Raw genomic sequence first — 25,432 nt, 5'->3', positions numbered from 1 at the left:
TAGTTTCAGTTGATGTATTATTTGTAAAAGAAGAAAACCAAAAAAAAAAAATAATTCTTTAATTTTATTATGAAGTAAATAAACGTTTTTAGTGATAAAATATCATTGTTGTCGTTTTTTATTGTCTAGAACCGCCACTTCGCTTAAATTTACCCGCGTTCGTGGTGCGTTTGTAGTAATGCTGCTTTTCCCCACGGGACCATGAAGGCAGCACGAGGGGGGGATTCTCAGACGCGTCGTACGTAAACATCCGTGCGCGCTCTGCCTACCCAGCATGCAGCGCGGCGGCACACAACATAGCCATCTTGTCAAGAGTGACTGAGTGAGGGAGGCTGGAGCTGAAGGCGCTGCTCAGATTATCGCTTGTTTTCGGCGTCAGACTCCACCGCGACCTTCTCCCTCCGCCGCAGTTAGCGTCGCAGCACCGGTCGCCGGCGGACGAGCCGAAGCCGCGGAGGCGAGACGACACAGCGGACCGCTTTTCGGGAGGATGTCTCGCATACTTGTTCCGACGTAGGGGGAGTGTGCGGCAGCCAGTTGGCTTGGATCGTTAGCTAGCTCCGTGAGTGGAGGGCTCCGGGCCCTCCTCAGCCTAAAGTAGCTCCTGCAGCTGTGCAACACACTCTGCGACAACGGCCGCTCGACAACTGGACAGCCGGGACGTTAGCAGGCCGGTCCGGACCGACGGGGAGCTCCGGAGCAGCCGCCGTACGGGCTGCCGATACCCGAAGCCGCACCGCCGGACGAGACGACACGAAGTGCGGCGTTGCGTTATGAGCTCATGAGACGCAACAGGAGACTGAGAGAGGAAGAGGATGGCGCAGATTCATCTTGATTACAGTTAGGTCGGCTTAAAAACACAAGCAGGTCTGCGCTGAATATGATCTAAGCTCTGAGGAACTGCAGCCAGCTCGTCTCTTTCTGACGGAGGACAAACATAGCCATACGGGACCGGGAACCAGGCGGACAATATGTCGAAAATGCCGGCCAAGAAAAAGAGCTGCTTTCAGATCACCAGTGTGACTCAGGCCCAGGTGGCGGCGATAGGGGCCGCCGACGACACGGAGAGTCTGGAGGACCCGGACGAGTCACGGACTGAAGACGTGTCGTCGGAAATCTACGACGTGTCCCGGGCTGAGTACGAGCCCGCGTGTGACAGAAGTTCGTCCGAAGAAGCCCTGAATAATGTCGGGGAGCCGGAGGCGGTCAGTGCTGCGGCTCCATCCGCCGTACCTCCAGCCGGTCAGGTGTCCGCGCTGTCAGGCAGCATCTTGGGGGAGTTTCGAAAAGTGGGAGTGTCGGCCTCAACTCAAGGTGGTCAGCAGCAGCAGCAGCCGGGGATCGGAGGTACAGCTGGTTTACCGCTCGTCCCTCAGCAGCAGCAGCCTGCAGCCAGTGCTGGGCCATCCGGTGTGTCAGTAAACACATCCCAGCCTGCTGCAGCCATCAGCTCCGCTCCCCCTCCTGCCACCTCCACGGTGAGTTGCACTTCACGGTTCAGGGTCATTAAGCTCGATCATGGTACTGGAGAACCCTTCCGACGAGGCAGGTGGACGTGTACAGAGTTTTACGAGAAGGACTCTGAGGGCTCTGTTGTTAGTAGGACTGTAGATAGCATTAGACATCCCAGTGTGACACTGGACCCTGCTGCGGACAGAGACAGCGGGCTCGGCCTTACAGGTGGATCTGTGGTTGCCCCGGCAACACACTCAGGTCAGGGTTTGGGCTCCATGGCGGATGCTTCTGGCTCGTCAACTCGCATGCATCCAGCGGAGACACTACCGCAGCAGCTCCACCATCAGAACTACAGCGCCCGGCAGCAGGGTGTCAGTGGATCAGCCACACACAGTACTTTTTCCAACATGAAACCTGCAGCTGTCCCTGCTCAGCCGGCGGTGGGAGGTCTCCAGCCTCCTGCTACCCAGAACGTGCTGCCTGTCGGACAAAACGGCCTGCCTCAGTCTGGGATCCACATACAGAAGTCCCCCATCATGCCTCCCTCAGCCCAACCCATTGCTTATCCTCCCCAGCAGCAGCAGCAGCAACAGGTTCCTGTGGGCCTCCATCTGACCAGCCAGTTGTCTGGACTGATGCAGAACCAGGCTGAGTACTATCAGCAGCAGCAGCAGCAGCAGCAGCCTACTTCCATGCTGCCAGGGCTTGCCACTGGCCAGTCCCTCCCAGTGTCCAGCCTGTCTGCATTACCGCAGCCCGTGGGACAAGGACCCAGTGCGGTCATGCCTCCAGCCTCTGGAGGGGCTTCTGTGCCAAGTCAGGTTGGAGATGTTGCCGGAGCAGGAGGAGGATCTGTACCTGCCGGACAACCAGCTCCTGCCGTCTTGCAGCAGCAAACTGTAGGACTGGGAGGTGCCGGAGGCTCCATACTGGTTGGTGGATCCGCTCTGCAGCAGCAGCAGCAGCCTGTGGGTCAGTACACCGCTGCTGGACAGCCTCAACCTCATGGCCATCCTGCATCCTCCGGTGTACAAAATGTGCCTGCCATCACAGCGAGTTCCAGTGTGCCCGCCACTGTGCCCACTGCTGTGCCCAGTGCCTCCAGTGCAGCCATGCCAAATGTGACAACCTTCAGTTTGCCTCCAGGTCAGATACTCCACAGTAAGACTCCAGTAGCTTTGGGGGCACAGGGCCTTCCAGTGACTGGGTTTGGACAGGTGGAGGGTGCTGGTGGTGGAAGGAAGTCAGAGGGACTCGTTAACGCACAGTTTCCAATTATCCCCGGGAAGGAACCGGTGAAGCCCTTCATGCCTGAGAGCCTGCAGCTCACCACTCCGACTGTCAACAGCCTATTTGGAATCCACATACCTGTCGACGGGGAGGAGGACAGGTAACACGCTTCTGTTTCTTTAATGCTCAAAAATTCTTATCCCTGGTGAGCTTCACCACTCCTGTGAAACGTTACCAGCAGTGCGCACAGTTTCAGCAATCGCACGAGGACAGTGTACGGCCTAACGGTGCACACGTTCATGTGGGGGAGAAGTTTGTCATAGCAGGCCCATGGAGCTGTTAGCTGTGATTGTAGGAGGTGAAAACTGAAAGCTATGACAAACAGCAGCACCGAGTTGGCAGTGTCGGTTGTTCAGTGTGTCAGATGGACAGGGTTTTCCCCGTAGTTTCAGGGAGGGAGGGGAGTTCACAGAAGGAAGAGACTAGTGGCGCACAGGAAGGAAATATAATGTTTGTTGCTTCTTATTAGGGATTTAAAAAGTAAGTAGCGCACTTGAGGCACCCGTGGCTGCACAAGCAACAACTTGTCAAACAAACACACGACTGCTGTGTAACTCCTAAAGGTGTGTGTTGTGTGGAAGTGTTTAGCTGATGCCTCCAACCTTTAGCTCCCTCCTCGGCTCTCACCCTACCATGTGTGAGGTGACTGCAAACATCAAAGTTGCTGCATAGAGTCAGCTCTGCCCTGTAGCCGTGCTGCATGCCTGACCTTTTAATAGGTTAGTTCCTGCTACAGAAATAACGCAAACAAAGTGAAGAGTGTTTGATTTTATGCATTCACGACACGGTTCGCACTCAAAGCTCCATCAGTCGCTGCTCATTAAAGTGTCCGCAGAGGAGCTTAGTGCAATTAGGATTGTGTGGCACTGATTATTAACAATCCTCCGTACACAAATAAAACTAACCTACAGCAGGCATCACGGGAGCAGCGTGTGATCTACAACCAAGTACTATTTTTAAAAAGATAATCCGCCTTTTTTATGCCTGCATATAACTACATACAGCATGCTTCCCTCCCTAAAGTCATCTCTCTCTCAGCTCTCGGTGTAGTAGATGGCACGCATGAGCGGAAATGATACAGTGCCTGAAATCTCTGTGGTTTCCATCGACAGATGTAGCAGAATGTAGACCAGACAGGATATTATGCAGACTGCACAACGCTGGCACTACTTTTCTCTTCACATGTGGGTGGACAACCCCTTAAAACGGTATTTCGTCTCGGTGCGTCATGCGCACTCCGGGCGGGGGGAGTTTGCGCTTGTGAAGTTTATCTTTGCCGTTTCTGTGCCGTTGACCAAACACACCTCAGTAGATTACTGTCTTTGCACACACCGGGGTGATACGTGTCGGTGATTTGAGGACCAGGGAGTGTTGCCTGAGAAAACTGAGACGACCGTGCACACGTCTGTCATTGTGGCGGTTGATGTTATTGCAGTTTGTCGCTTCTAATGTTAGTGTTTGCCTTATTTTTGTTTGGGAGAAGCTTTAGGACTACAGCTCCCATCGATGGCTATAATCTATAGTATATAAGCCGCGCTGTGGACTCTTAACGTGAGCCCTGTCCATTTTAAGGCTGTATTTATTTATTATTTTTTAGTTATATGGGGTAATAACTAGTTATTAGCAGTTGTTATGACTAGAAAGTTAGGTTCTGGAGTCATAACAAGTCTTTTATTCTGATTTCTAAGCAGATTTATGGATGTTTCTTGAAGGAAATTAAAGCTTTTCCTCCACAGAGCAGTGCCAGAAGCAAATTTAGCAGCATCAAATGATAAAAAAAAAAAATAGGGTTGTATTAACTCAACCATTATTGACATTTTCTGCTTATCAACTAGCCAGAATGAATAGATTTCAATCAAATAAAGGATCACAGACTCGTTGCCTTTACTGTAACGGATCCTGCTGAGAGTCGTGGGTAGTCAAACCCCAACACATAAATCACAATGATCAGTCCCTAAGGGTTTTCTTTTATTATGTGCATTAATTGCCTGTGTGAGCTGTGGGTTACTACTGTTGACCGTGGCGATAAGCAGCTCAAACACTGAGCCAAACACAATCACCCCAGCGGGCACCCGTCCCTTTCATCTCACGCGACATCTTTTCCTCTGTGATAGGGAGGAACGTCCGACAGTCTGAAACCCTCTGATGGAGACCTTTTCAAATTGTCCTCCTCACGGTTCGTGTCTAATCACAACAGGCCGTGGATCTATACTTTTATGTCAGGGTGCTATTTTAGGCATTGTTTACACCGCTCGCTCAAGGCGCTGTAGGTTTTTGGAGTACCTACTGTATGTGAGAAGAGCCAGCTCCCAGGCTGATAAGAGCAGGGGTCACTTACGACAGCCGAGCCCTATCAGACATTGAGCAGTAGTCTTTCCACTGTGCCTCTATTCTGCCGATAAGAGACCTGACAGCGGGGTGTGTCCGCCGAGTGCAGCCGTTGTCACGTCACGACCCTTTTCTTTTGAAATGTTGCTTTCTGTCCCGTACGTCCATGCTCCCTCCGTAAGTCGACTGACGTTGCTGCAGCTTCGTGGTTTGTTTAGTTTTTTTTTTTTCCACGTGCAGCATCGTTGCGGTCGGTGCTTCGTACCAGCCAGCCCACTGATTGACTGACAGACGGGGCTTGACAGTTGTTCGTGTACAGATGAAGTGCTGAATGACATTCCTTCGCTGTAGCAACTGCGGCGAGCTCAGAAGAGGTGGAGGAAGCTGCAGAGTGAAACCCGCCGTGCCTCTCTCTTCAACAAGCATTTTAGTTATGCTCGACACACCCCCTACCACCACCACCACCACCACCGCTGCCCTCCCCCAGTTTTTTTTGTCTCTTGCTTAATTTCTACATTTCCACAGCGCTGTTTATCTCCAAAAACACACCTTCTCCTCAAACGAGCTCCTCCAGTAGCTAATATCTACCATCTGTACAACACAGGAATATATTACATGTATTATATTGCGTTGGCTGCATATTTAAGAGGGTTGGCGACGGCTTGCACAACCTCCAAAGACTCCTTTTGGTCATTTTGCTAGGCCCTGATGTTTGCCCATCTCTTCCTTTGCCCTGTAGTTTTCCCTGCAAGTAATTAAAGTACGACAATGAAGATACAGACGAGAGACCGAAGATGTTTTTCTCGTACTTAGACGATGGCTCGCTCGGCTTAATGTTTCCCAGATGGCTTCAGCAACTGCAGGCGTAAATTAACATTGGTGGATTATCATAACGTCTTTTTGTTGCTTCTAGTCTGCGGGTTCATTTGCATAAACGTATTGCGTCTGTAGCGTGTCTGTAATCGAACTCCTGCCGGGGAGGTATGGTGCTTTTCTTTTTTTTTTTTGTCCCCACATAATGGCAGCTTATGTAAGATCAGACTCCTTAGGAGGTAGGACAGGACAGGGGAGGGGGAGAGTCCAGGTTGTAGTTACTGTGAATTGAGACACTGTGTGGGTGGATGAGGGGTGTGTCTTTGAGGGGATGGGCTGACTCGGTGTGTGCACATGGATCCATGTTGGGGATCCCTGAGGAGCTGTCGCACGGGCTTCTGGACAAACTGGACATCGTTTTGAGTCGCGTTAGAAGCGTGGCTCTGTGACACGGAGAGACAGCGTGCACCGCGGGGTATTTCCCTCCACTCGCTGACCTCTGGTTTACTGCTGTATCCTGTTTTCAGTCAGAGTCCCTCTCGCTGCTCTCCACCTTCTATTCATTTAATATTCCTCAGCTCGCTCCCCGCTTCCGCAATGGGGCTCTCTGCTCGTATCGCGTGACATTTGGTGGGCACATTTTATCCAGAGTGCCTCACCGAGGTAGAAGTCAACACATTTCTTTGTCGGACGTCTTTCGCCTCGATGCTAATAAATGTTTTTTCAATCTGGCTGCCGCCGTTTATGCCGTAATACTTTCCTGTTGGAGCCGTGCAGCTCGGATGTGTGAAGGAGCAGCAGAGTGACCTGCATTCACCAGCAGGGTTACAGCTCCTGCTCCTGCTCCTGAACTCCTTTAATCACTGGCTGTGTGTGTGTGGTATGTGTTTCTGTGTACTCTAGTCAAGTTGTTCATCCTGTGTGACCCCAGCCCCTTTCTCAGCCTTTGAGCTATTTTCAAAAAGAAAGATGTATTGTTCTGGTTTGACTGACACCTCCAGTCTGTTTGTCTGTAGGCTTTGCTTCACTCATCACCTCCTCCCCAGCTACTGAGGCCCTCCATTGTTCTGACAAGCAGAAGATGGCTTTTTTTTTTTTTTAATGGCCTGTTTAACTGGGGATGTGCTGTACTGCGCCGGAGATAAGCTCAGCTCAGAATGCGCTTGTTATCTTGTTTTTTTGGAAAGCCACTCGAAGCATTAGCGCGGCTCACGTTTGTAGTTCTGTCCCTTTTCCAGCTCGGCACAAACTAGATGTAGTTGTAATAATTTAGAACTTGTTTTATGATAATTTCATTTCATTAGTTATTTAATATTTTTTAATATAAAATCGTAAAAACAACAGCTGCCATTCCAGGTTGTCACCCCATGAATACATGTCTTCTTTGATCACATTCCTTCTTTGATCACTTTTGCTAAAACAAGCAGGTAACTGCTTGTTTTAGCAATAGCCCAAAGGTGGATCCTGTCACCGAGCTGTCAGTTGTTTTAGACTCCATACTGTATAATCCACTCAAATGTCAGTTCTTGGACACATTGAGAGACTAGTAGAGCTTCACACAATTCCAGGAATTAGACACTGAATTTTCCTTGTATCTCAGAAAGTACAAAGGTTGGCACAAAAAAAAACAAACAAAAAAACAGATTCCACAGCAACTGCTTGCTTTAAGATAGTTTTTGCTTGTGATGAGGCACCTCAGTACACATGGAGGAGGTTAAAGAGTTTTTCTTTAGAAACTTTATGATTGTAATGCTTCATGCTTGTGTTGCAGAAAGTGTTGAAGATGAAATGTAAGAAATGCAAGGTGCCAGACTCCACAGTAGAAAATATGTCTTCCCTTTACAAAAGTAGCCTTGTACTTCTTTCTAACCTTTTCAGACTCACAATAGAGAATTTCTAAAAAATAATGATGCAGCTAAGCCAGAAATATATTCTTTTTTAATTCCGTACTTTTTTCTTCCTTGTCAAAACCTCACGCGTGCTATGCTAGCAGAGGCTCCAGTATTCTCGAGCCGCTAGCTCGCACTAGCCTCCAGCAGAGACGAGGCTGCAGAGGTCTCATAAATGCTCGTCTTTCTAAACTCTACGCCCCAAAGTTTGATTTCATTCAGACTCCTCAACCGGCGGTCACTCGAATGACATCACTGGAGAGAAATGATCAGACTTCACACAGCTCCCATGGAGCCACAAAAGGCTTTTTTTATTGCAGTAATGTCTCTAAGAGTTGAAAATAAAGTCTATCTGCTGTCTTGCTCGCTCACTTTTACTCCCATCAACTCTAGTTTTTTTCAGTTTGGAGAAGTTCGTTGTGCAATTCACGCCTCTGTTGATAATTAAATATTCAGAATAATTCCTGAATGCAGCGTCTGATCGACTGGTTGCCACCCTTCTTGGAGGTGCTTTGGAAGGAGGGAAGTTTTGTGGATTAAAAACACTCAACAGGGACAAAGTTCCTGGGTTAACTAACCCATGCTCGTAGGATCCGAGCTCCCGGTCTCCTCTGGTGGCCACGCCGTAATCATGCAGTTGCTCCGGGTCCTTCGTGTGCTCCATCTCCCTCGACTACAACCCAAAACCCGCTGAAAGAAAATCCCATGAGGCCGCTGAAATCTAAATAGTTTTGACCTACTTCTGCGCCGCGGTGGATGTATGAGCGTTCCCGAGAACCCGATTCCTCATGCCGCACCAACAGTGGGAGCTTTCAACACCCTCTTTTAGCCTCCTCCTCTTCCCTCTGCGCCCCCTGCCTCCCAATTACTCTACCTGTCCATTTACTGCCACCCCCACTTTGCTAGTAATCCCTCAGCCCTGTTTCTTTCTGCGGCCCTACACACTAAAGCAATTGGTTAAGCAGAGCAGAATGGGAGGGTTTCCACTGCGGCCCATGTCTTCCAAACACGGCCCTTGTGGTTTTCATGTGGTAGCTCGCGTCGCCCCTATCTGCAGTTAAGTTTTAGTGCTCGCCGGGACCTTCGCTGAAGCACGACGCCTCTGCACCACCTTGCAAGAAAAAAAATAAAAAAATCTATTTTGACACCTTGCATTCTGCATGCTTGCCTTTCACACTTTCCTATTTTGTCCTCTTGCACTTTTACTTGCACCAACTTTCCAACACAAACTTACCCCCCCCTGCTCATCACTTAAGACTACTGTGGCTTCTTCACATGTTCACTGAGGTTGTTAAGAGGTTCGGCACCGTGAAACTGAACCTGTGACACGGCTGCTGCTTCGCAAGAAAAATAAGGAAGAAAACATGTGTCATGCTGCGGCTCGATGCGTGACATCAGCCGGCAAAAATGCACCGAAAAGGTTATTTTCGTCTCGCTTGCCAGGTCATACGTTCGCTCCGGGGCGGTATCTGGCAAAGCCTGAGCATGTGCAGCCATTTTTTTTTTTTTTTTTTTGTCAGGTTAGCTCTGAGAAAAGGGGATTTTTCTTGAGTGTAGGTATCTGTTAAGGCTCCCTCCTCCTGTCCTGATCACTCTCTGTGCTTTTGGGTTTTTTCGGAGGAGACCGCATTTTCATTGCTGAACACATTGGCTGGTTGGTTTACAAAGAGGGGCTTTCATAAATGGATATTGACTTGTTGCAATTTAGACGTACAAAGAGAGCCATTGAGAGCCGAGTGTTTGCTACTTGAAAACAGGGAATGATGACTCCTCTGGTTTTTTTTTTTTTTACCTCATTCATGAAGAGGACTCTAAGTCATCTGATCTTGTTGATTTCGGCCGATGGCAGACTTGTACAGAGTATGTGGAAAAGAGAAGGTTTTCTGTGGAGGTGTGTGGAGATTTTTTTTATTTTTATTTTTTTTGTGCCAGTGCCCGCAAAGTAATATTAAGCAGAGCCATAGGAGGAGGTTTGTGAGAGTGTTTAGTCATGAGGTAATGTGACAAAGGGAGTTTGTGCCAAAGATTTCTAGGAAAAGAGCCTTGGCTGCTATAATATTCACACACATGCTGTAAATCAACTCCTCATTCCCCTGTGCTGCGTGCGTAGCTCCGTCCCCATTGGCTCGCTGCTCTCTGTGCGTATGTGTGCATATGCTCATGTCAGTGTGCGTTTGTGCGAATGTGGGAGAGAAGCAGTTGGTTTTGAAAGGCATGAGCTGGGAGTAGATGAAATGTGTGTGCGTAGGGGTCAACATGGGGGTTTCCTTTCCCCTTCCTGAGATACATCTCTGGCGTAGAACACTGTGTTCTTCTGCTTAATTACCAGCAATATAGAACGTAATGTTAAAGTCCATAGTTTGATGGCGTTTGAGCCAAAATAATGGAAAGTTTACAGTGTTAGCCCAAATGAGCCAGTCTTCTTCAACACTAGTGGTCGACTGATGTGTTTTTATTATTATTATTGGAGAAGATCTATAATCAATACACAAACAAACCAAAACATAAATGTGTCAAAATTTAGAATAGCACAGAAAACTTTGTTGAAATGTCTTTGTTTCTTTATTTTTTTTAATAAAAAAAGAGCTTTTCAACATTTATCCAGAAGCATTAAAAGTATTGATTGGTTGAGGCTTATGGCATCTAACCAGGCGGATAACGCTGTTCGCAGAACCAGAGCAAAAGTGGCACATTTTAACATTAATTTAGAATACAGTTGTGACTGGATAATCTGACACTAAATGTAAAACCTTCTTCTATGTCAGATGGCAAGGCTGTCAGATTGTCAAGACGGACCCCGCTGCCCCGGGGACGACACTTCCACCCTGGGGCAGTGCTCTGACGGGGTGGAAGTGTCCAGAACACACAGGCAGTACTTGGCTGCTGATGCTAGTTTAGTTAGCGCTCACACTTCTGTTTCCACCATCGGTGGCAGCGGGGGAGTGGCAGATACGCTCCACCGCTACCATCCATGTTTACTTCCATAAACACTGAGCACGCTCGCTGCGTGTGACGTCGTCGTGTCCTCTTCTGCGTATGCGGGACACTTTTGGGTCGTATGAAGTTCACACAGCAGATCACATACAAGTCGCATTTAACTGGAAATGTGAACAAACTCACAAAGAAATCCTCATTGAGCATCAAGTCCTGCAGTGTGAACGTAGCCAATCTGTGGGATTGTTCAGTCAGATAATACGCCGTTATCCTGATTGGTGACATCAAATGTCATGTTGGAGTCAGAATCCAAGGCTGTCGCTATGTTAAGGCTGTTTTTATGGGTTCTGTTGGTTTTTCCTAAAAACCTGTCAGATAGCAAGGTTTAGGATTGTTAAGGGTCGGATTATAGAGTCACAGCTGTATATCATAATCTTCCAGGCCCTCAGTTGATCGACCCCTACTTGTGAACTCTATTAAAGAGTTAAAAATTCTGAATTTTTATCAAAAAAGCTCTGTCCAGAAGATGAATTTAGAAACAGCTCTCTTCTCTGGCACAGTGAGGCTCAAACATCCAAGAGACTGATCAGAACACACTTTAATACACTAAAGCTGTGTATCGCTGCCGTGCAACGCATCAGTTTCACATTGTGATATGAATATATATGTTGTTCATGTTATCGGTGTCATTAGGATGCACAAACGGACACAATTCGTCTCAGCTGCTTAAGCTCGTGTTCAAACGAGGAAACGGTGTGCGGAGAATATGGCTCATGGATTTAATTAAGTTCTGGTGCACACTTGGGGAGCGTTCTTTCTAATTAATCAGCTGAAGGTCGCTGGACTCGTCATGGATACATAACTTATCACATCCTTAATAACAGCAGAAACCTGCCACGTCTTAGCTTCATCAAATCATGACCAATTTACATTAAAATTGTTAGAAGAGAGGTTTCTCTTTTGTAATAACACAAACCTGTCTTGTCATAGCGTGAGTATATCTTTGTATAACAGTTAACCCTTTGCGTTATGATGTGATTCTGATCAGTTTCTTTCTGCCGTACGTAACACCTGAGACTCATTACGTATTTGTAGTTGAAAAAGGGGCAACGACTCATCTCGAGGAGGGCAAACTGAGCTGTGAGCAACGCACTGCAGGTAAATGGCCCGAGGGAGGCCCTTTAAAGTTTACGAAGCTGTCCCCACCTTTGAGCATGCATTCCTGCGTTTAAATCAAGGCTCCCCTTTCCCCCAGCAGCCCACTTTGCTCTGTTTGAATGTCCTCTGTGTTGCATTGAGGAATAAGAGCCTTTTTTTCTTTTTTCTTTTTTCCAGCCGAATTAACTGCAGCAGCATTCGGGTGAAAGAGTTTTATGAGAGGGCTGTGGAGTTGTGCAAGGAAGCATTTCTAGGAATCAAACTTGAGTGTGTTTCATTGTTTCAGCTCTTCACTGTCTGTTTCTTCTCTCTTCCCCGAATGTGGTTGACACAGGAACCCCTCCAAGGCCTTCTACCAGGCCTTCCAGTCTGGCAGCAGATTAAGAGACTCAAAGGCCCACAGTGATAGGTACAGTACCATACTGGATTGGACTGGGCAGGCCCTGCAAGAGTCTAACAATGTGTGTGCCGTGTTCAGTAGCAGCCAGCTTTGCTTTCTCCACGTGCATGGATTGAGTTTGGAAACAAAGCCTGGCAGCAAGCGCAGGATTGGCCAACAGACTTCTCAACAACATCTCTCTCTCTCTGTTATTTTCCCTCCACCTCTCTCTCTCTCTCTCTCTGGGGCTCTGACCCTGTCTCTTTATATATTGTCTGTGCCACTTAAAAATCCAGTTTAATTTACTGCCTGGCTATTGCTTCTTTAGGTTTTGGCCTACACGTCTGGATGTGCCAGCTCAGACGGTGGAACGGAGTCCAGTCGGGCGAGCAGTAAACAAGTCTAACCCGATTTTAAATCAATTCATCTGAGAAATATTTCCTCAAATTAGGTTTGCAGAGATTAAAAAACAACATTTTGTAGACTGAGGAAACATCAGGATGCTTTGATGTGTTGTGTATGTCGACTGATGAGCAGCAAAAATCGATCAGTCGTCTCTTGACGTGTTTTTTTACGCGAGGTTTGTACCCGTTTAACACAGAAACCAATCGTGGAGTGTCTATATGTTCAAACTTTATTTACTAGTACCAGCTGCTGTCTGTAGATGTTAGCTTACCTATACGACACAAACTGTACAAAAAGTGTCTTGAAAGCCCACGGTCTTGTTTTGCCACAGCTCTACAGTTCATCACGTTTCTGAACTAGAAGCTCGGCTCCGTGATGACCATCCTTGAGCGGCGGTAACTCGTCAGCTCCCAGTAGCCAAGCTGACCCGGCGTAATCTGTCCCCTGGTAATCAGCTGATGCAGAGCAAGTAATCGGTTGACGCCGGCGATCTCATTTGACATTTCATCTATATATCCGTACTCTCAGATTTTAAAGACAGTATCGGCCTGCTGTTGACGAACCAATTCATCAACTAATTGTTTCAGCTTGTCTCATTTAAGTTATGTACGGAGAACAAAAATAACACCATCAAAGTTGAGTAACTTTACGGCCTAATTTTGCTGTAATTTAAACATTTTACTCAACCTCTTATCATTCTGGGTCATTTTAATGCAACCACCTGTAAAGTGACATCCCCAGATTAAAATGTTATTGATCCTCATAGAGTGTATATAAAGTTTGACCTTTGTTGTAAAGACAACACTCTCCAGTTTTAGCCACAGCAACCAGAACCACTCCAGGTGCTACCAGTAAAAACTTATTCCATTTCAATCATCACAGAAAATAATATTTTTTTAATCCTCGCCTAAGTTTTTTTCTTTAAAATAAAGGAGCATAAAGCAGCATTAGGTGGTGAGAACTAAAACACACTGTGTGCCAACAGAAAAAAAAACTTGTATTGCACTTATATTTCAAATTTGAAAACAATATCTGTAAAACTGAAAATTTGACACCAGTTTTTATACTAGTATGTTCATGCATTTTATAGAGGGACTTTTGGGCACCACTAAAAGAAAAAATGCAATATCTTTTGAATGCTTGAACCTACAGACATCGGTGAGGGCTCTACTGGAAGCTTGTACCCAGAGGAACCCATATCTGGGGGGCGTGCCATCTGAAAGGCCAGTGGCATTTATGAAAATAAAAAGAGAAGCGCGTGAAACCATATCTGAGCGACAGGAAATGAAACTTGTTTTTAGAGAAATATAGAGCTGACACACCGTCACCAGCCGCTGAGGAACTGCACACACACACACACACACACACACACACACACACACACACACACACACACACGATGATTTCAATCCAGCTGCTTGCTCTAACTGCTTTAGTTTACATGCAAATAAAAAAAAAAATTAACATCCTAATAGCGACGTTACGAACCCCTCGCTTCACTTCTGGATGCTCTGCTCGGCCAAGAGCTGCTTGTGTTTCCATGGAAGCGAAGATAACCAAGCGTTTGTGTTTGGTAAATCTTGGCGAGGGCTTTTTGGTATCGAAGCGTAATTGGTCTATTTTGTTCAGGTTTGTTTAGGATCGTGTCTGAGGCAACCAGATGAAATCATAGAAAAGGTTGTGAAAGTGTGCCAAAACACACTGCAGGCTGCCAGTTGTGTTTCTGATGACACCCGTCCGTTAGAGTCGGACCACCTCGTGATCACTCCCGCGTTTATTATTTTATTTATAGAGAGGTATGTGAAGAAAACGTACCGCTGATGTATTCGACTCTGTGATGTGTATTTCAGGCCTTGACCAACTGCCCCAAAGTAGAACTGTGTCAAAGGCGCTGCAGAGGAGTGCGTTGTCAAAATAAAAGTTCCCCGTTGCAGAATCCTCACGGCTCATTCAGCACATGTTCCTGGCAGAGAATCGTTCGTAGTGTGTCATCCTCCTCCGCGTCTCCATGGTTTTCTCTTGACATTTTTAGGGTTGTTTTTTTTTTTTCCCCCCTAAACTGCCCATCCCACACCAGTTTTTGACAGTTTTTATGTTGAGTTGCGTACAGAGCAGCAGAGTTTGGTCAAGTTCTCAAGTTACCGTGAAACTGTGTGTCGTCTCTTTGTTTTCTCGGAGAAACAAAATCAGTTTAGAGGTGCTGATAGGCAACTTTTTTGGATTTAATATCCGTTCCTCGATGCCTTGTTTGCCTTTTATTGTGAACCGCTTTATGATGTTTGCTCTTGAAAGGTGCTGTGTCAGTCAAACATACCCTGTTTCTGTTGGATAGAGGGGTAGCTTCTGGCTATTTATCCTCATCATGTCTGTACAGTGCAGACGTAGGAGCAGTATTGATCTCTCTTAGCGAGATAGCACATATTTGTTTCTCTAAAAATGTCAGACTTCTCCTTTAAATTGGGCCAAATTTAACCCACCAATTAAAATATTAGCATCCACACTATTTAAAAAATAATAAATTACTATAATAGGAATGTTAAAAATGTCAAAATAGATGAACACTGAGTATATTTGAAACTTAAAACATGAAGTACAGTAGTTAATAAATTTGTCCAGCTGCTGCTACACCTAATTCTTGCCTCTGATGCTTGCCTGCTTGCAATTTTAGCACTTCCTCATTCGATTCTCTGCTCTCCGACATGCACTCTGCCTGATGCGTTGTTACGTTAGGTGGAAGTTGTCGGCTCTCAGATAAAATGAAAGCAGACGTGTGCACATCTGAGAGTGTCAAAGACTTCTCATAGCAACACCAAGCTGCGAAATTAGTCCAAAAGGTATGGTCCGGTTTAGCCGAGACCACAATATTTGCATTGAAACTTGGTGCATTTAAAAGGCGACTAAGTAAGATTGACTCGTGCACCTGTTGTCCTTGGGCATATGATCAGGCCTCGACTCTGAACTTGTCTTATCGTGTCTCGGGCAGGCAGCGGATGGATTTGTTGTTACAGTGCCGCAGAAGGAAGCCTGCTGCTCTTAAAAATGCCACCGCCGCTGCCAGAGGCGAGGAACGACAACTATCTGATGCTCCGTTGATTTATACATCCCCTCACCGCTCCGTAAACTTTTCTGCCTCTAATGGACTTTTTATTGACGTTCCGATTTTACGGCTCGCACCGTATGGGGAAACGCCGAATTCTGCCCGCAGCTTATAAACGTCAGTCCTGTTAATGTAGAAGTTGAGGTTTACAGAAGTACCGGTTGCACAATCGGTGGCAGAGTGAGTTCAAACCCTCATTAGCATTTTGTTTGATCTCAGCCCAGCCCTGGGGCCTCTAAGGCTTGACCCTACAAACTGTACATCAGTAGTTATGTCGTGTTTGCTTTGTAACGCAGAGAAGAAGGAAAAAAAAAAAAAAGAGCAGGTGGCTTAACTGTGCATTCGGTTTGAAGTCAGGCGCTCAAACCAGTTCTCAGCTCTGACGGGAGATTGAGAGGCTTAAACGAGATCATATGTGTCAGGAGCGGCGCTTTAACTAGAGCTCCAAAACGCTGCTCACTCATGTTGTGGTTTCCAAAATGTCCTCCCCCCCTCCACCTCTCCCCCCAATCTCCACCTCTCCGGTGCCAGTTGTTCTTGGAAGTTCTACTCGGGAGTACCAGATGGTGTCCTAATATGGTTTTCACTTGATTGTTGTTCCTGCGTGTTTCGGTGTAATTCGTACGTCTGCTGCCCAAGTGGAGAGAAGCCGCCCAAACCGTCATGACTTAACAGAATCGTCTTACCCGCTGTGACTCCAGGAAGCGGAGCCCACAGCTCATTATCCGAGTCTTGGCTCGGGTCTCTGTGAAAATCTATCCGACGATGATTGTGTTATTGATGTTTTCCCCCGTCTCCATAGTTACAGACCCATCACTCGCCTGTCACATGTTCCTCTGACAGCAACACATGGGTGTTTGGAGCTTTCCTCCGGTTTGATTGCAGTCCGTCTCCCTCCACCTCGCTGTCGCCTCCGGTTGAATCAGCTGGAGGAGAGAACGCTTCATCCCCCTCCCGTGCTTTAACGGCAGTGAGGTCATGAGCAGAAAGACTTACGGCGCGGTATCAATTTCAGGCTTAGATGACAACAGAGCTAAAGCGATTAGCTGAGAACGCAACAGGCGGAAAATTAATCTGCAGCAATCGTGATCATTTATTAATAGTTTTAGCGAATGCTCGGTAACAGCTCTTCAAGTAAGAAAAGAGTTTATTTTCCTTGTTGTAGTCGACTAATATGTGGGAGTTCTGGTCAGATAGAACGGAGGATCTGAGCGAGTGAAAAGAAAAAGAACTGGATTTGCACAACCAGCCTCTCCCCAGCTAACACCGTTCACCTACAGAGCACTTGTCATGTGAGGTTTTGGACCTGGATGCACTTTTATTCACAGGTTTCCCCAAACGCTCCCTTCCTGATAACCCAGCGAGCGTCTGCCTTCGGTGGCGAGCGTCCAGACCGACTGTACGCAGAACAGCTGCTTTGACAACATCTTCATTACTGCGCAAATTTCTCCCATCTGTCTCCCATCAGTCTCCCACATGACAAGTTTAACATCTTCATGAAAACTAATAATTGTGCGCTGGGTTTAAAAAAAAAGTTGCCTTTAAAGCTTAGAACAAACCCCTTTGGTTGAATTTCTGTCGATTATTTATCGTGGTTAGTCGTTTATTTGGCAGATCATGCCAGCTGTGTTTCTCAAACTGTGGTGATGTGCTGCTTCTTCTATGGATGATTTTAGTCTAGCATGTGATCTGCTGTTGGGAGGAATTGAGCGGATTGTGTTGTTGAAGGAGCTACACGTATAATCACACCATCCCGTTAAAGAAGGAAAAAAAATCACTGAAATACGTTGAAACTGACAAAAGTAATAAGAAATAAAAATGTAATTAAAATCATGGCGTTGCTTTTGAATTATGGTTCAACAGAAATAGATTTTTTTTAAAAACAAAAAAAACAAGCTTGATTTGATTTTGGCCCACCGCTCATCAGCAAAGTGCTCTAATTTATCCAGGACAGTTTTTTTTTTTTAAATTATTCTTTTCAACCACAACTCAAAAGCAACATCTTATTTCACTAAATTATAATTTAGCACATTTTTATTGATTACTACTTTTTTCAGCTTCTAGTTTTTTGAGTGACTATTGTGAATTTTGCCTTTTCTTTAATGGTAGGAGATGAATAAATTAGAGGACGGCTGTACATGTAAGTATTTTATTTTGAAAGTCCAGTCGCTGCTAACTGGCTAGCGCTGTCAGGTGTTTTCTCACCTGTACGCTGGACCTGTAGTGTCCCTCGACGTCATTCAGCTTCTTCTCTGGTGAGTTTTCATCCAGACTGAAAGACATCAAGTTGCCACGACAGCAGCGACACTGGCGGCTCACGAGGAATACTGACGAGGGAACCCTGAAAGATTTGTCAAATCGGTGGAGATACGAACCGCCGCCACCAGAGCAGTAAACAGGATGCAGAGATTCGTGACCCTTTAGCCCAGAGGTGAAGCCTCGTATCCAGGCGACCATATGCACAACTGATCACATGAGTTTAACTGAATCTTTGAGGAGAATTATGATTCTGATTTGGATCTCCTCATCATATGATGTTTTGGCTGCGTCGCCCACCTCTAAGCAGAGCTGCTGCCTGCATCTATGAGCGCGTTTACAGCAGCACTGGTGTGTTTAATGTGTGCAGTATAATGGTGTGATCCTATTAATAATGGAGCATGTTTTTGTTTTCTGCGTCTCCGTCTGAAGCCACTGGCGAGGTGAAGCAACATGGGTGTAACCCAGAGAGTCCACTGAGCGTCTGCGTTTTATAGGCCGAGAGATTCCTCTGGGCACAGGCCTGTTGAAAGCTCCTGTTAGGGAGGAAGACTATAGGAGGCTCTGTGTGTGTGTGTGACGCCTCATCCAAATTAAACACACATTTGGGTGAAGTCGCTGCTTTTTCTTTTCTTTTTTTTTTTTTACAGCGTTGGGTTATGTAAGCGCTCGTGGGGGCTGGGTGGGTCACACGGCGTGGTCTCTGAGGGAAAGACTCAGCGAGCACCGAGTCGAAGTGCACATTCTTCTCTGTGATTTACTTCTCGAAGTGATGGGCGTGTGATGGGCCGCCTGAGTGACACCGTGTGGATTTTGTTCAGCTCGTCTTCGTTGTTCGCTGCATGTAGTTCGTGTTCGACCACGAGATCAAAGGTAGCCCAGGGGACATGAGTGACAGCGTTTCATAGCTGCGAAGGTATGGAGGACATTCCTGCCTGAGTGCAGCCCCTGATAACAATCAGCTGAGAGCTTCTACCGGCCTCACACACACACACACACACATGAGCTGGATGGTGCGCAGGAACAGAACATCTTGTCTCCAGCGGGAGTCTCGACTTGTTGCAGGCAAAAAAACCTGCAGTCATGATTCTGGCTGGAGCTCAGCTGATACGGTGTCAGAAAATTAATAGAAGAAGCAATAATGGAAACTCAGCATGATGGCTGGTTATGAGGATTTATGACGTTTGTTTACTAAAATGTTTGGACAACAGCTGAACATTTTGCAATTGGAAAAATAAGCTCGTCGTGGCCCTCTGGTGGAGGAAGTGTTTAGTGGCGACACAGCTTCTAAATGACCTACAACAGCTGGCATTTCACTTTCTTATTATTTATGTGTGCATACTGATCATTTAAGTCCATACATGTAGAGATAACAGGCCAGAGGTGGGGCTGAACTGTAATCTGTGCAATTTGAATTTTTAAATCTAATACGTAGTCGATATTGAACTGAAGCTCGACTTTCCATTTCTACACACCGCTTAATCCTCATTAGGGTCGCGGGGGGGCTGGAGTCTATCCCAGCTGACTCAGGGTGAAGGCAGGTTCACCTGGACAGGTAACCAGTCTATCACAGGGCTACACTTAGAGACAGACAACCAAGCACACTCACATTCACACCTACGGACAATTTACAATCACCAATTAACCTCAGCATGTTTCTGGACTGTGGGAGGAAGCCGGAGAACCCACGCTGCACGGGGAGAACATGGAGACTCCATGCAGAAAGATCCCGGGTGTCCTCACCGGGACGTGAACCGGCGACCTTCTAGCTGTGAGGCGACGATGCTAACCACCGAACCACCCTGCAGTCCTGTCAGAAAAATATTATATACATATTTTCCCCAAACTTTCCGCCCTGCAGGGGTGGGGAAGAACAAAAATAAAAGTACCAACACAGTGATTTAAAAATCCTACTTAAGTTATGGTGCATAAATATCAGCAGCAAAGTGTAGTTTAAGTATTTAATTACCTATTTATTACGGTTGTTTGAACGACTTTATGTCCAGTTTTGAATATAGAGGGACAGCAGATGAAGCTGATGATATGGAGGATGGATTTTTGGGTGGATTTCCTACATTTTTTCCCCTTTTTTCTTCACTGACACGATTCCTAAAGTGTGTTTGTTTAGCGTGATGCGTTAAGCAGCAAACACATAAAACCTAAATAAGGCTCACTAAACGTTCCACGAGTTTAAAAGTCTCTGAGGAACACGTTTCCGTTGTGGAGAGCAGTCCTGCTGGTACCGTGCAGCTGTCGGGCAGGACTTTCTTTTTGTTTTTTCACAGCCCAGCGATAGAGTGCTGATGGTGCTGTTTGGGCTGGATAGAGTCGTGCTGTTTGATGGACTGACGGACTGAGTTAAACGAAAGCCAGCCGCTCACCTCCAGCAGCCTGCAGCAGCTCAGCCTGTAACCGGTTTCCAACCCACCGCCGGCCTCTTTCTCATTTTAAAACTTGATTGTAAGTTTTTACTGATCACTTTAAAAGCTTGTCGGGGTTCGGCCCCCGAGCTACACGGCAGGAACGCTGACCCTAATTTGATCCAGCTTGCAGCTTCAGATCCTCAGGTGGGGGCTTGTGGCTGCTCCAGAGGAAAACCTGAAGGTTGTTCCTGCTTTGGAGCGAGCTGCCTGCGGCGACGAGGTTCCCAGAACCACTTCTTAAAACTTGTTTTTTAGACTTATATAACCTCAGCAAGTTCTTTATCACTCTGTTATTTTATTTCTCTTTGTTAATATTCACAGTTTACATGTTGTGTTTCTGTTTAGTGTGTTTCTCAGCCTGGCCCGGTTTGGTCCGACTGTCTGACTTCCTGTTGGTGTTCTGGTTTTTGGGTTTCCTGCACTTTATCAACCCTTTTAAAAAAGGTTTATAAACCAAATAACTTGTCATTTCAGTTGTGACAGGGGTGTTTTTGTTTTCCAGAATTATTTTAGAGGCTTTTTGATGAGTCTTTTTTAATCATTTATGGCCGTTGCAAAACACAGACGTGTGACATTTAACAGAAATCTACTGAAACACATCAGAGCTATTAAACTTAAAATGTAATTACTGGTCTGGCTGATTACCAGAGCTGATATTCTGCATCTTTCTGATTATCTGTAGCATTACTTCCATCAGTTGCTCACAGCTCAAATAAACTCAGCGTGCTGCTGTAGCTCACATGCTGCAAAAACTGAACAAGAAGCTACTTTCACAGTGGCTAAGGCTACGCTAACAGCTAACAGCTACATTGGGATCCAGCCACAGATTATCCTGAAGCTGTTGGCAAAATAATCCAGAATAAAATTTAAAGATTGGGGCTTTAGTGGGCGATGAAAGTGATAAACAGTTTGTGTTTGACAAACAGCAGACAAACTGTCCCGGGCTAAAGTTAAATACTATTAAAAAATAAAATACAAAATAAACTAACTTTACAAAATGTGCAAGTAATTTATTTTTAGTTTGTCAGAAGGTTCAATAAATGCTCCAGTTTCAAAAAAATTTTAATTTTCTGTCTGTTATTTCTTGGTTTAGGCTCAACAGGGTAAAAGCTGTACTTCAAACTATTTTTTAATAATTTTTTTAGTTTGTCAGAAAGTTCAATAAACGCTCCAGTTTTTTAAATTTGATTTTTTGGGGGGTAATTCCTTCAGACTCCCTCCGGTAGAGTCGCTCTGAGGCCCCTGCTGACATCCAGCCGTCCCTCCCGCCGGGCAGCGGCGGGCGGAGCCACAAATAATCCCACACATGCGTCTCCGCCTCCTGTCAACTCCTCCGTCTTCTCCACCCGTCGGCTTCGGGTTTCTTTATTCCATATGCGGTCACAGTGAAGCAGCCTCCTGCCACGCCGCCTCCGGTGCGCTCCGGCGGCCTTGTGTCCGCCGCTACCGGAGCAGCGCCATGCCGTGCACGTTTTCCTACAAACCGCCGGGCTGCCCTGGTGAGCCGACCCGGCCTCCCAGCTGCGACCCGCCGCGCTCCCACCGCGCTCCCCGCAGGTAACGACGGAGCGGGACGGGGTTAATGATCCCGGCACCGGGGCTTCGGCTGCATGCTTCTGGCCTTTGGAAACTTTTAACAGTTCAACAAAGTGATGCATTATCCGGACCGACTCGGGCCTGGGGGTGCCGCCTGCAGCCCGGCTTCTTCATTTTTCCTGTGCGTGACCTAGATTGGAGCTGTAAGGTTCTGGTGTGACCCAGAGCGGTGACGGGTGGTTCTGTATGATACGACCCAGATATGTGGCGGCTGGTGGCCTGTTGGTTGATGAATGGAGCACCGAGTCTGAGCTGCTTCTTCCTGGTTTATTATCTTTAATTAGTTCATTGTTCATTCTTGTCTGTTTGCTGGTGTTCTGAGTTTTTATTCTGTTTGGGAAAAGATATAGAAGAAGAAAAAAGGGGCAAAAATGTGACCAGAAGATCTTCTACTTGACTAAAAGTTGTACCATCACAGTGTGGAAATACTACATAAAAGTACAGTTGTGCAGGATGGCACATTTCCAATTAATGTCTATTTATAGATTATAATTATTGATCCGTTCATGTGTTCATTGCAGCAGGTGAAGGTGATTGAATGCTTTAGATCAGCTCGGTAGGTCGTTCACGTCTCCTCAGGGATCAATAACGTTTTAACCATATTCAGGACTTTCATGTTTCCATACGTAGAAGAAAGAATATGTGCAAAATATTTGTGTTCATTATAGACTTTTCTACAATAAGTTGACGTGTTTTTGGTTCCAAATGCATCACAAATGTCCCTGTGACCCGAACCAAATGACCTGGGCTCCAAAAGTCCTGAACAGAGTTCATCTCATTTACAATATTACCTCAGAATTTACTTCTTGATATATTCAGTTATCAAATCAGTGTCAATAGTACAGCGTGTACCCCTTTATTGTGTTGGATTACAAGTAATAATCCAGGAGAGCAGGAGTTATTTCAGAACCTTTTCCTTCCACTCAATCACCTCCCTGGAGGTTTCACTGACCGAGTCACATCCTGACACTTCTGTGCTGAGTTCTGACTTTCTGTGTCCTCTCTTTGTGTGTTTTTTCTTTCAGTGCCTCTGGAACCAACGTTGTTGCCATCGATAATAAAATTGAACAGGCAATGGTGAGTAACCCGTCCACCGCTGATCACACGGATCCAAAATGTCACGTTTTGATTTGAAGCACATGAAGCAGCTATTGGGTTACATACACACACACATACGCCCTGCATCGTATCGTGTTGCTGAATTCTAGTTATTTAGATCGACCCATCCTTGTTATATTCTTGGAAGCGGCGCGTACGGCTGTCTTTGAACACAACAGGGTCTTTATGTTCTGAATAGACAGCTAGAAGGAACAGCTTCTAGCCTGTAGGTTCTCTAACACGTCCGTGCACATCTCACGCTGCTCTTTATCTTTCCCCTCCTCCTTCAGGACCTGGTGAAAAGCCATCTGATGTATGCAGTGCGCGAAGAGGTGGAGGTGTTAAAGGAGCAGATCAAGGAGCTGTTTGAGAGGAACTCGGTGCTGGAGCGGGAGAACGCCGTGCTCAAGTCGCTCGCCAACACCGAGCAGCTGTCTCAGCTGCCCGCCCAGTCGGCCGCCGGCTCCGGCGCCACGCCCCCGCAGCAAGGACTCAGCCAGCCTCAGCAACAGGCCCAGCAGCAGCAGCAGCAGCAGCAGCCGCTGCCGCCGCTTCAAGCTCCGCCTCAGCCGCAGCCTCCTCACCCCCAACTCCAGCACCACCCCAAACCCCAGCAGCTCCAGACTCAGCTCGACCCGGGCCAACAGCAGCAGCAGCTGCAGCCCAACGTCACCTCCGCTTGAAGTGCATCTGCCCTGCTTCACACAGGGCAGGAGAAAAAAAAAGAAAAGAAAAAAAGAAGAGCATCTTCTCTGCAACTTATTACAATTAGTGTATGTGAAATTTAAAAAGAAGAAAAAAACAAACTGTCTTCTTAGCCACCAGCTTGACCACAAAGTACAGTGCTCGTGAGTGTGTGTGTGTGTGTGTGTGTGAGCGAGCGAGCGAGTTAGCAAGCAAGCGAGACTGTGAATTGATGTTTGAATGTAAGCGTGTGTGTGTGTGTGTGTGTGTGTGTGTGCGCATCTGTACTGTGGGCCTTTCCAGTGTTAATGCAATCATCTAGCGAGAGAGAGAGAGAGAGGGAGGTGGAGGGACGAGGTGTGGAGCGTCGGGGAAGGTCGGTTTCCATTTTTTCCATCTTGGCTGTGATCCTGGATCGATGGACTCGTGCTGGGATAAGAAACCATCCTCCTGACCTGCTCAAAGAAGCGTGTCTGCTGGGGGGAGGGAGGGGGAGGTGAGGGACAGACGGGGGAGTGATTGTCTAAAAGAGAGCGATTATTTTTTTAAATGAAATAACTGAGTGGGTAAAGGGGTATTTTTAGCCTTGCTGTTTCATGTTGTAAAGTCAGAACTGGGAGAAAGAAAGCGAGACAGACAGAGTGTTTATGGGAGCGCCACACCGCTGCCGTTACTTTTTATCGACCCTTGCATCATCAATCTTTTGAGTTCTACTGTTAAGTGTTTTTTATTTATTACAGGGCTGCTATTTTCATAAATGAACAATTTCATGAAACTTGTTTAACAGTAGCCCTTTTTTTTTTTTCCTCTTTTCTTTTACAGTGTTTCAACAGATCGGCCGCTCTTGCCAGGCAATGCTATATATTTGTTAAATGTAGGCAAAAAAAAAATCTGACAGATGTTTAACACTAATGCAGATGTTACGCTGCCAATTCACAGCTCGATCCAGTTTGAATGTACATTTTTGTAAAGTATTAAGAGCCTCGATGGGCGACGACTCTTCATCCATCAGATTTTAACAGGAGCCTGCAGGAGGGTGACAACTGCTGGTAGTTCATCTAAAAGTGAATTAGTATTGCCACATCCCCCCCTTCCTTATTTACGTTTGTGTTCCTGACGGGGCCAGGGGGGGGAAAAGCTGTGAAATCATTCAACATACTTTGTAACCAAAGATGCAAAGCTGTGTAAAAAAAAAAAAAAAAAAAAAAATTGATTATTTTGAAAATGCACACATGTATTTTTATTTTTTTTTTGTTACTTCCTCCTTCACGAAATATTTTTGTTGCTGTTCAGCATGTTCTGCATGATCTGTAATCTTCAAACCACTTTCTTACCTCATTTTTATTCAGCACTCTTATTGTAAGATAGTCTGTGAACAGTGTAAATGGGGGTGTGGGGGGGACAGGGAGGGGAGGGGAGATGATGCGGAGCGGCGAGTGGACGGAGATAAAATAACCTAGCGTCACCAACCGACGCTAGTCACAGAGAAAAAAAATGAAGTGAGCCATGTTTTGTTCATTTAAATGGTGTTTGAATTTCATATGCCAATAGTTTTGTTACATTGCAAATTTTAATGTATTTAAATAAAAGCAATATTCAGATTCAAAAACAAAACAATGTCAAGTTT

General features: G+C 46.2%; 1 protein-coding gene across 2 annotated transcripts; it reads left to right on the top strand.

The window, feature by feature from the left end:
- Nucleotides 1–320: 320 nt before the first annotated feature.
- On the top strand, nt 321–25,419 carry LOC103360179 (TSC22 domain family protein 2-like). Of its 2 annotated transcripts, XM_008285893.1 has the most exons (4): nt 321–2,845; nt 12,202–12,276; nt 23,049–23,100; nt 23,412–25,419. In XM_008285893.1, the coding sequence occupies exons 1-4, from the start codon at nt 972–974 to the stop codon at nt 23,802–23,804; spliced, it is 2,394 nt and encodes a 797-aa protein (XP_008284115.1). In that variant the 5' UTR covers nt 321–971; the 3' UTR covers nt 23,805–25,419. The 2 variants fall into 2 exon arrangements, with proteins under 2 accessions (XP_008284115.1, XP_008284190.1); XM_008285968.1 differs by lacking the exon at nt 12,202–12,276.
- Nucleotides 25,420–25,432: the final 13 nt, after the last annotated feature.

This window comes from Stegastes partitus, unplaced genomic scaffold (genome assembly GCF_000690725.1).
Source record: "Stegastes partitus isolate 25-593 unplaced genomic scaffold, Stegastes_partitus-1.0.2 Scaffold0, whole genome shotgun sequence".
Lineage (NCBI taxonomy): Eukaryota > Metazoa > Chordata > Actinopteri > Pomacentridae > Stegastes > Stegastes partitus.
The sequence above is the reverse complement of the archived record's forward strand: the minus strand, read 5'-3'. Positions and strand labels throughout refer to the sequence as shown.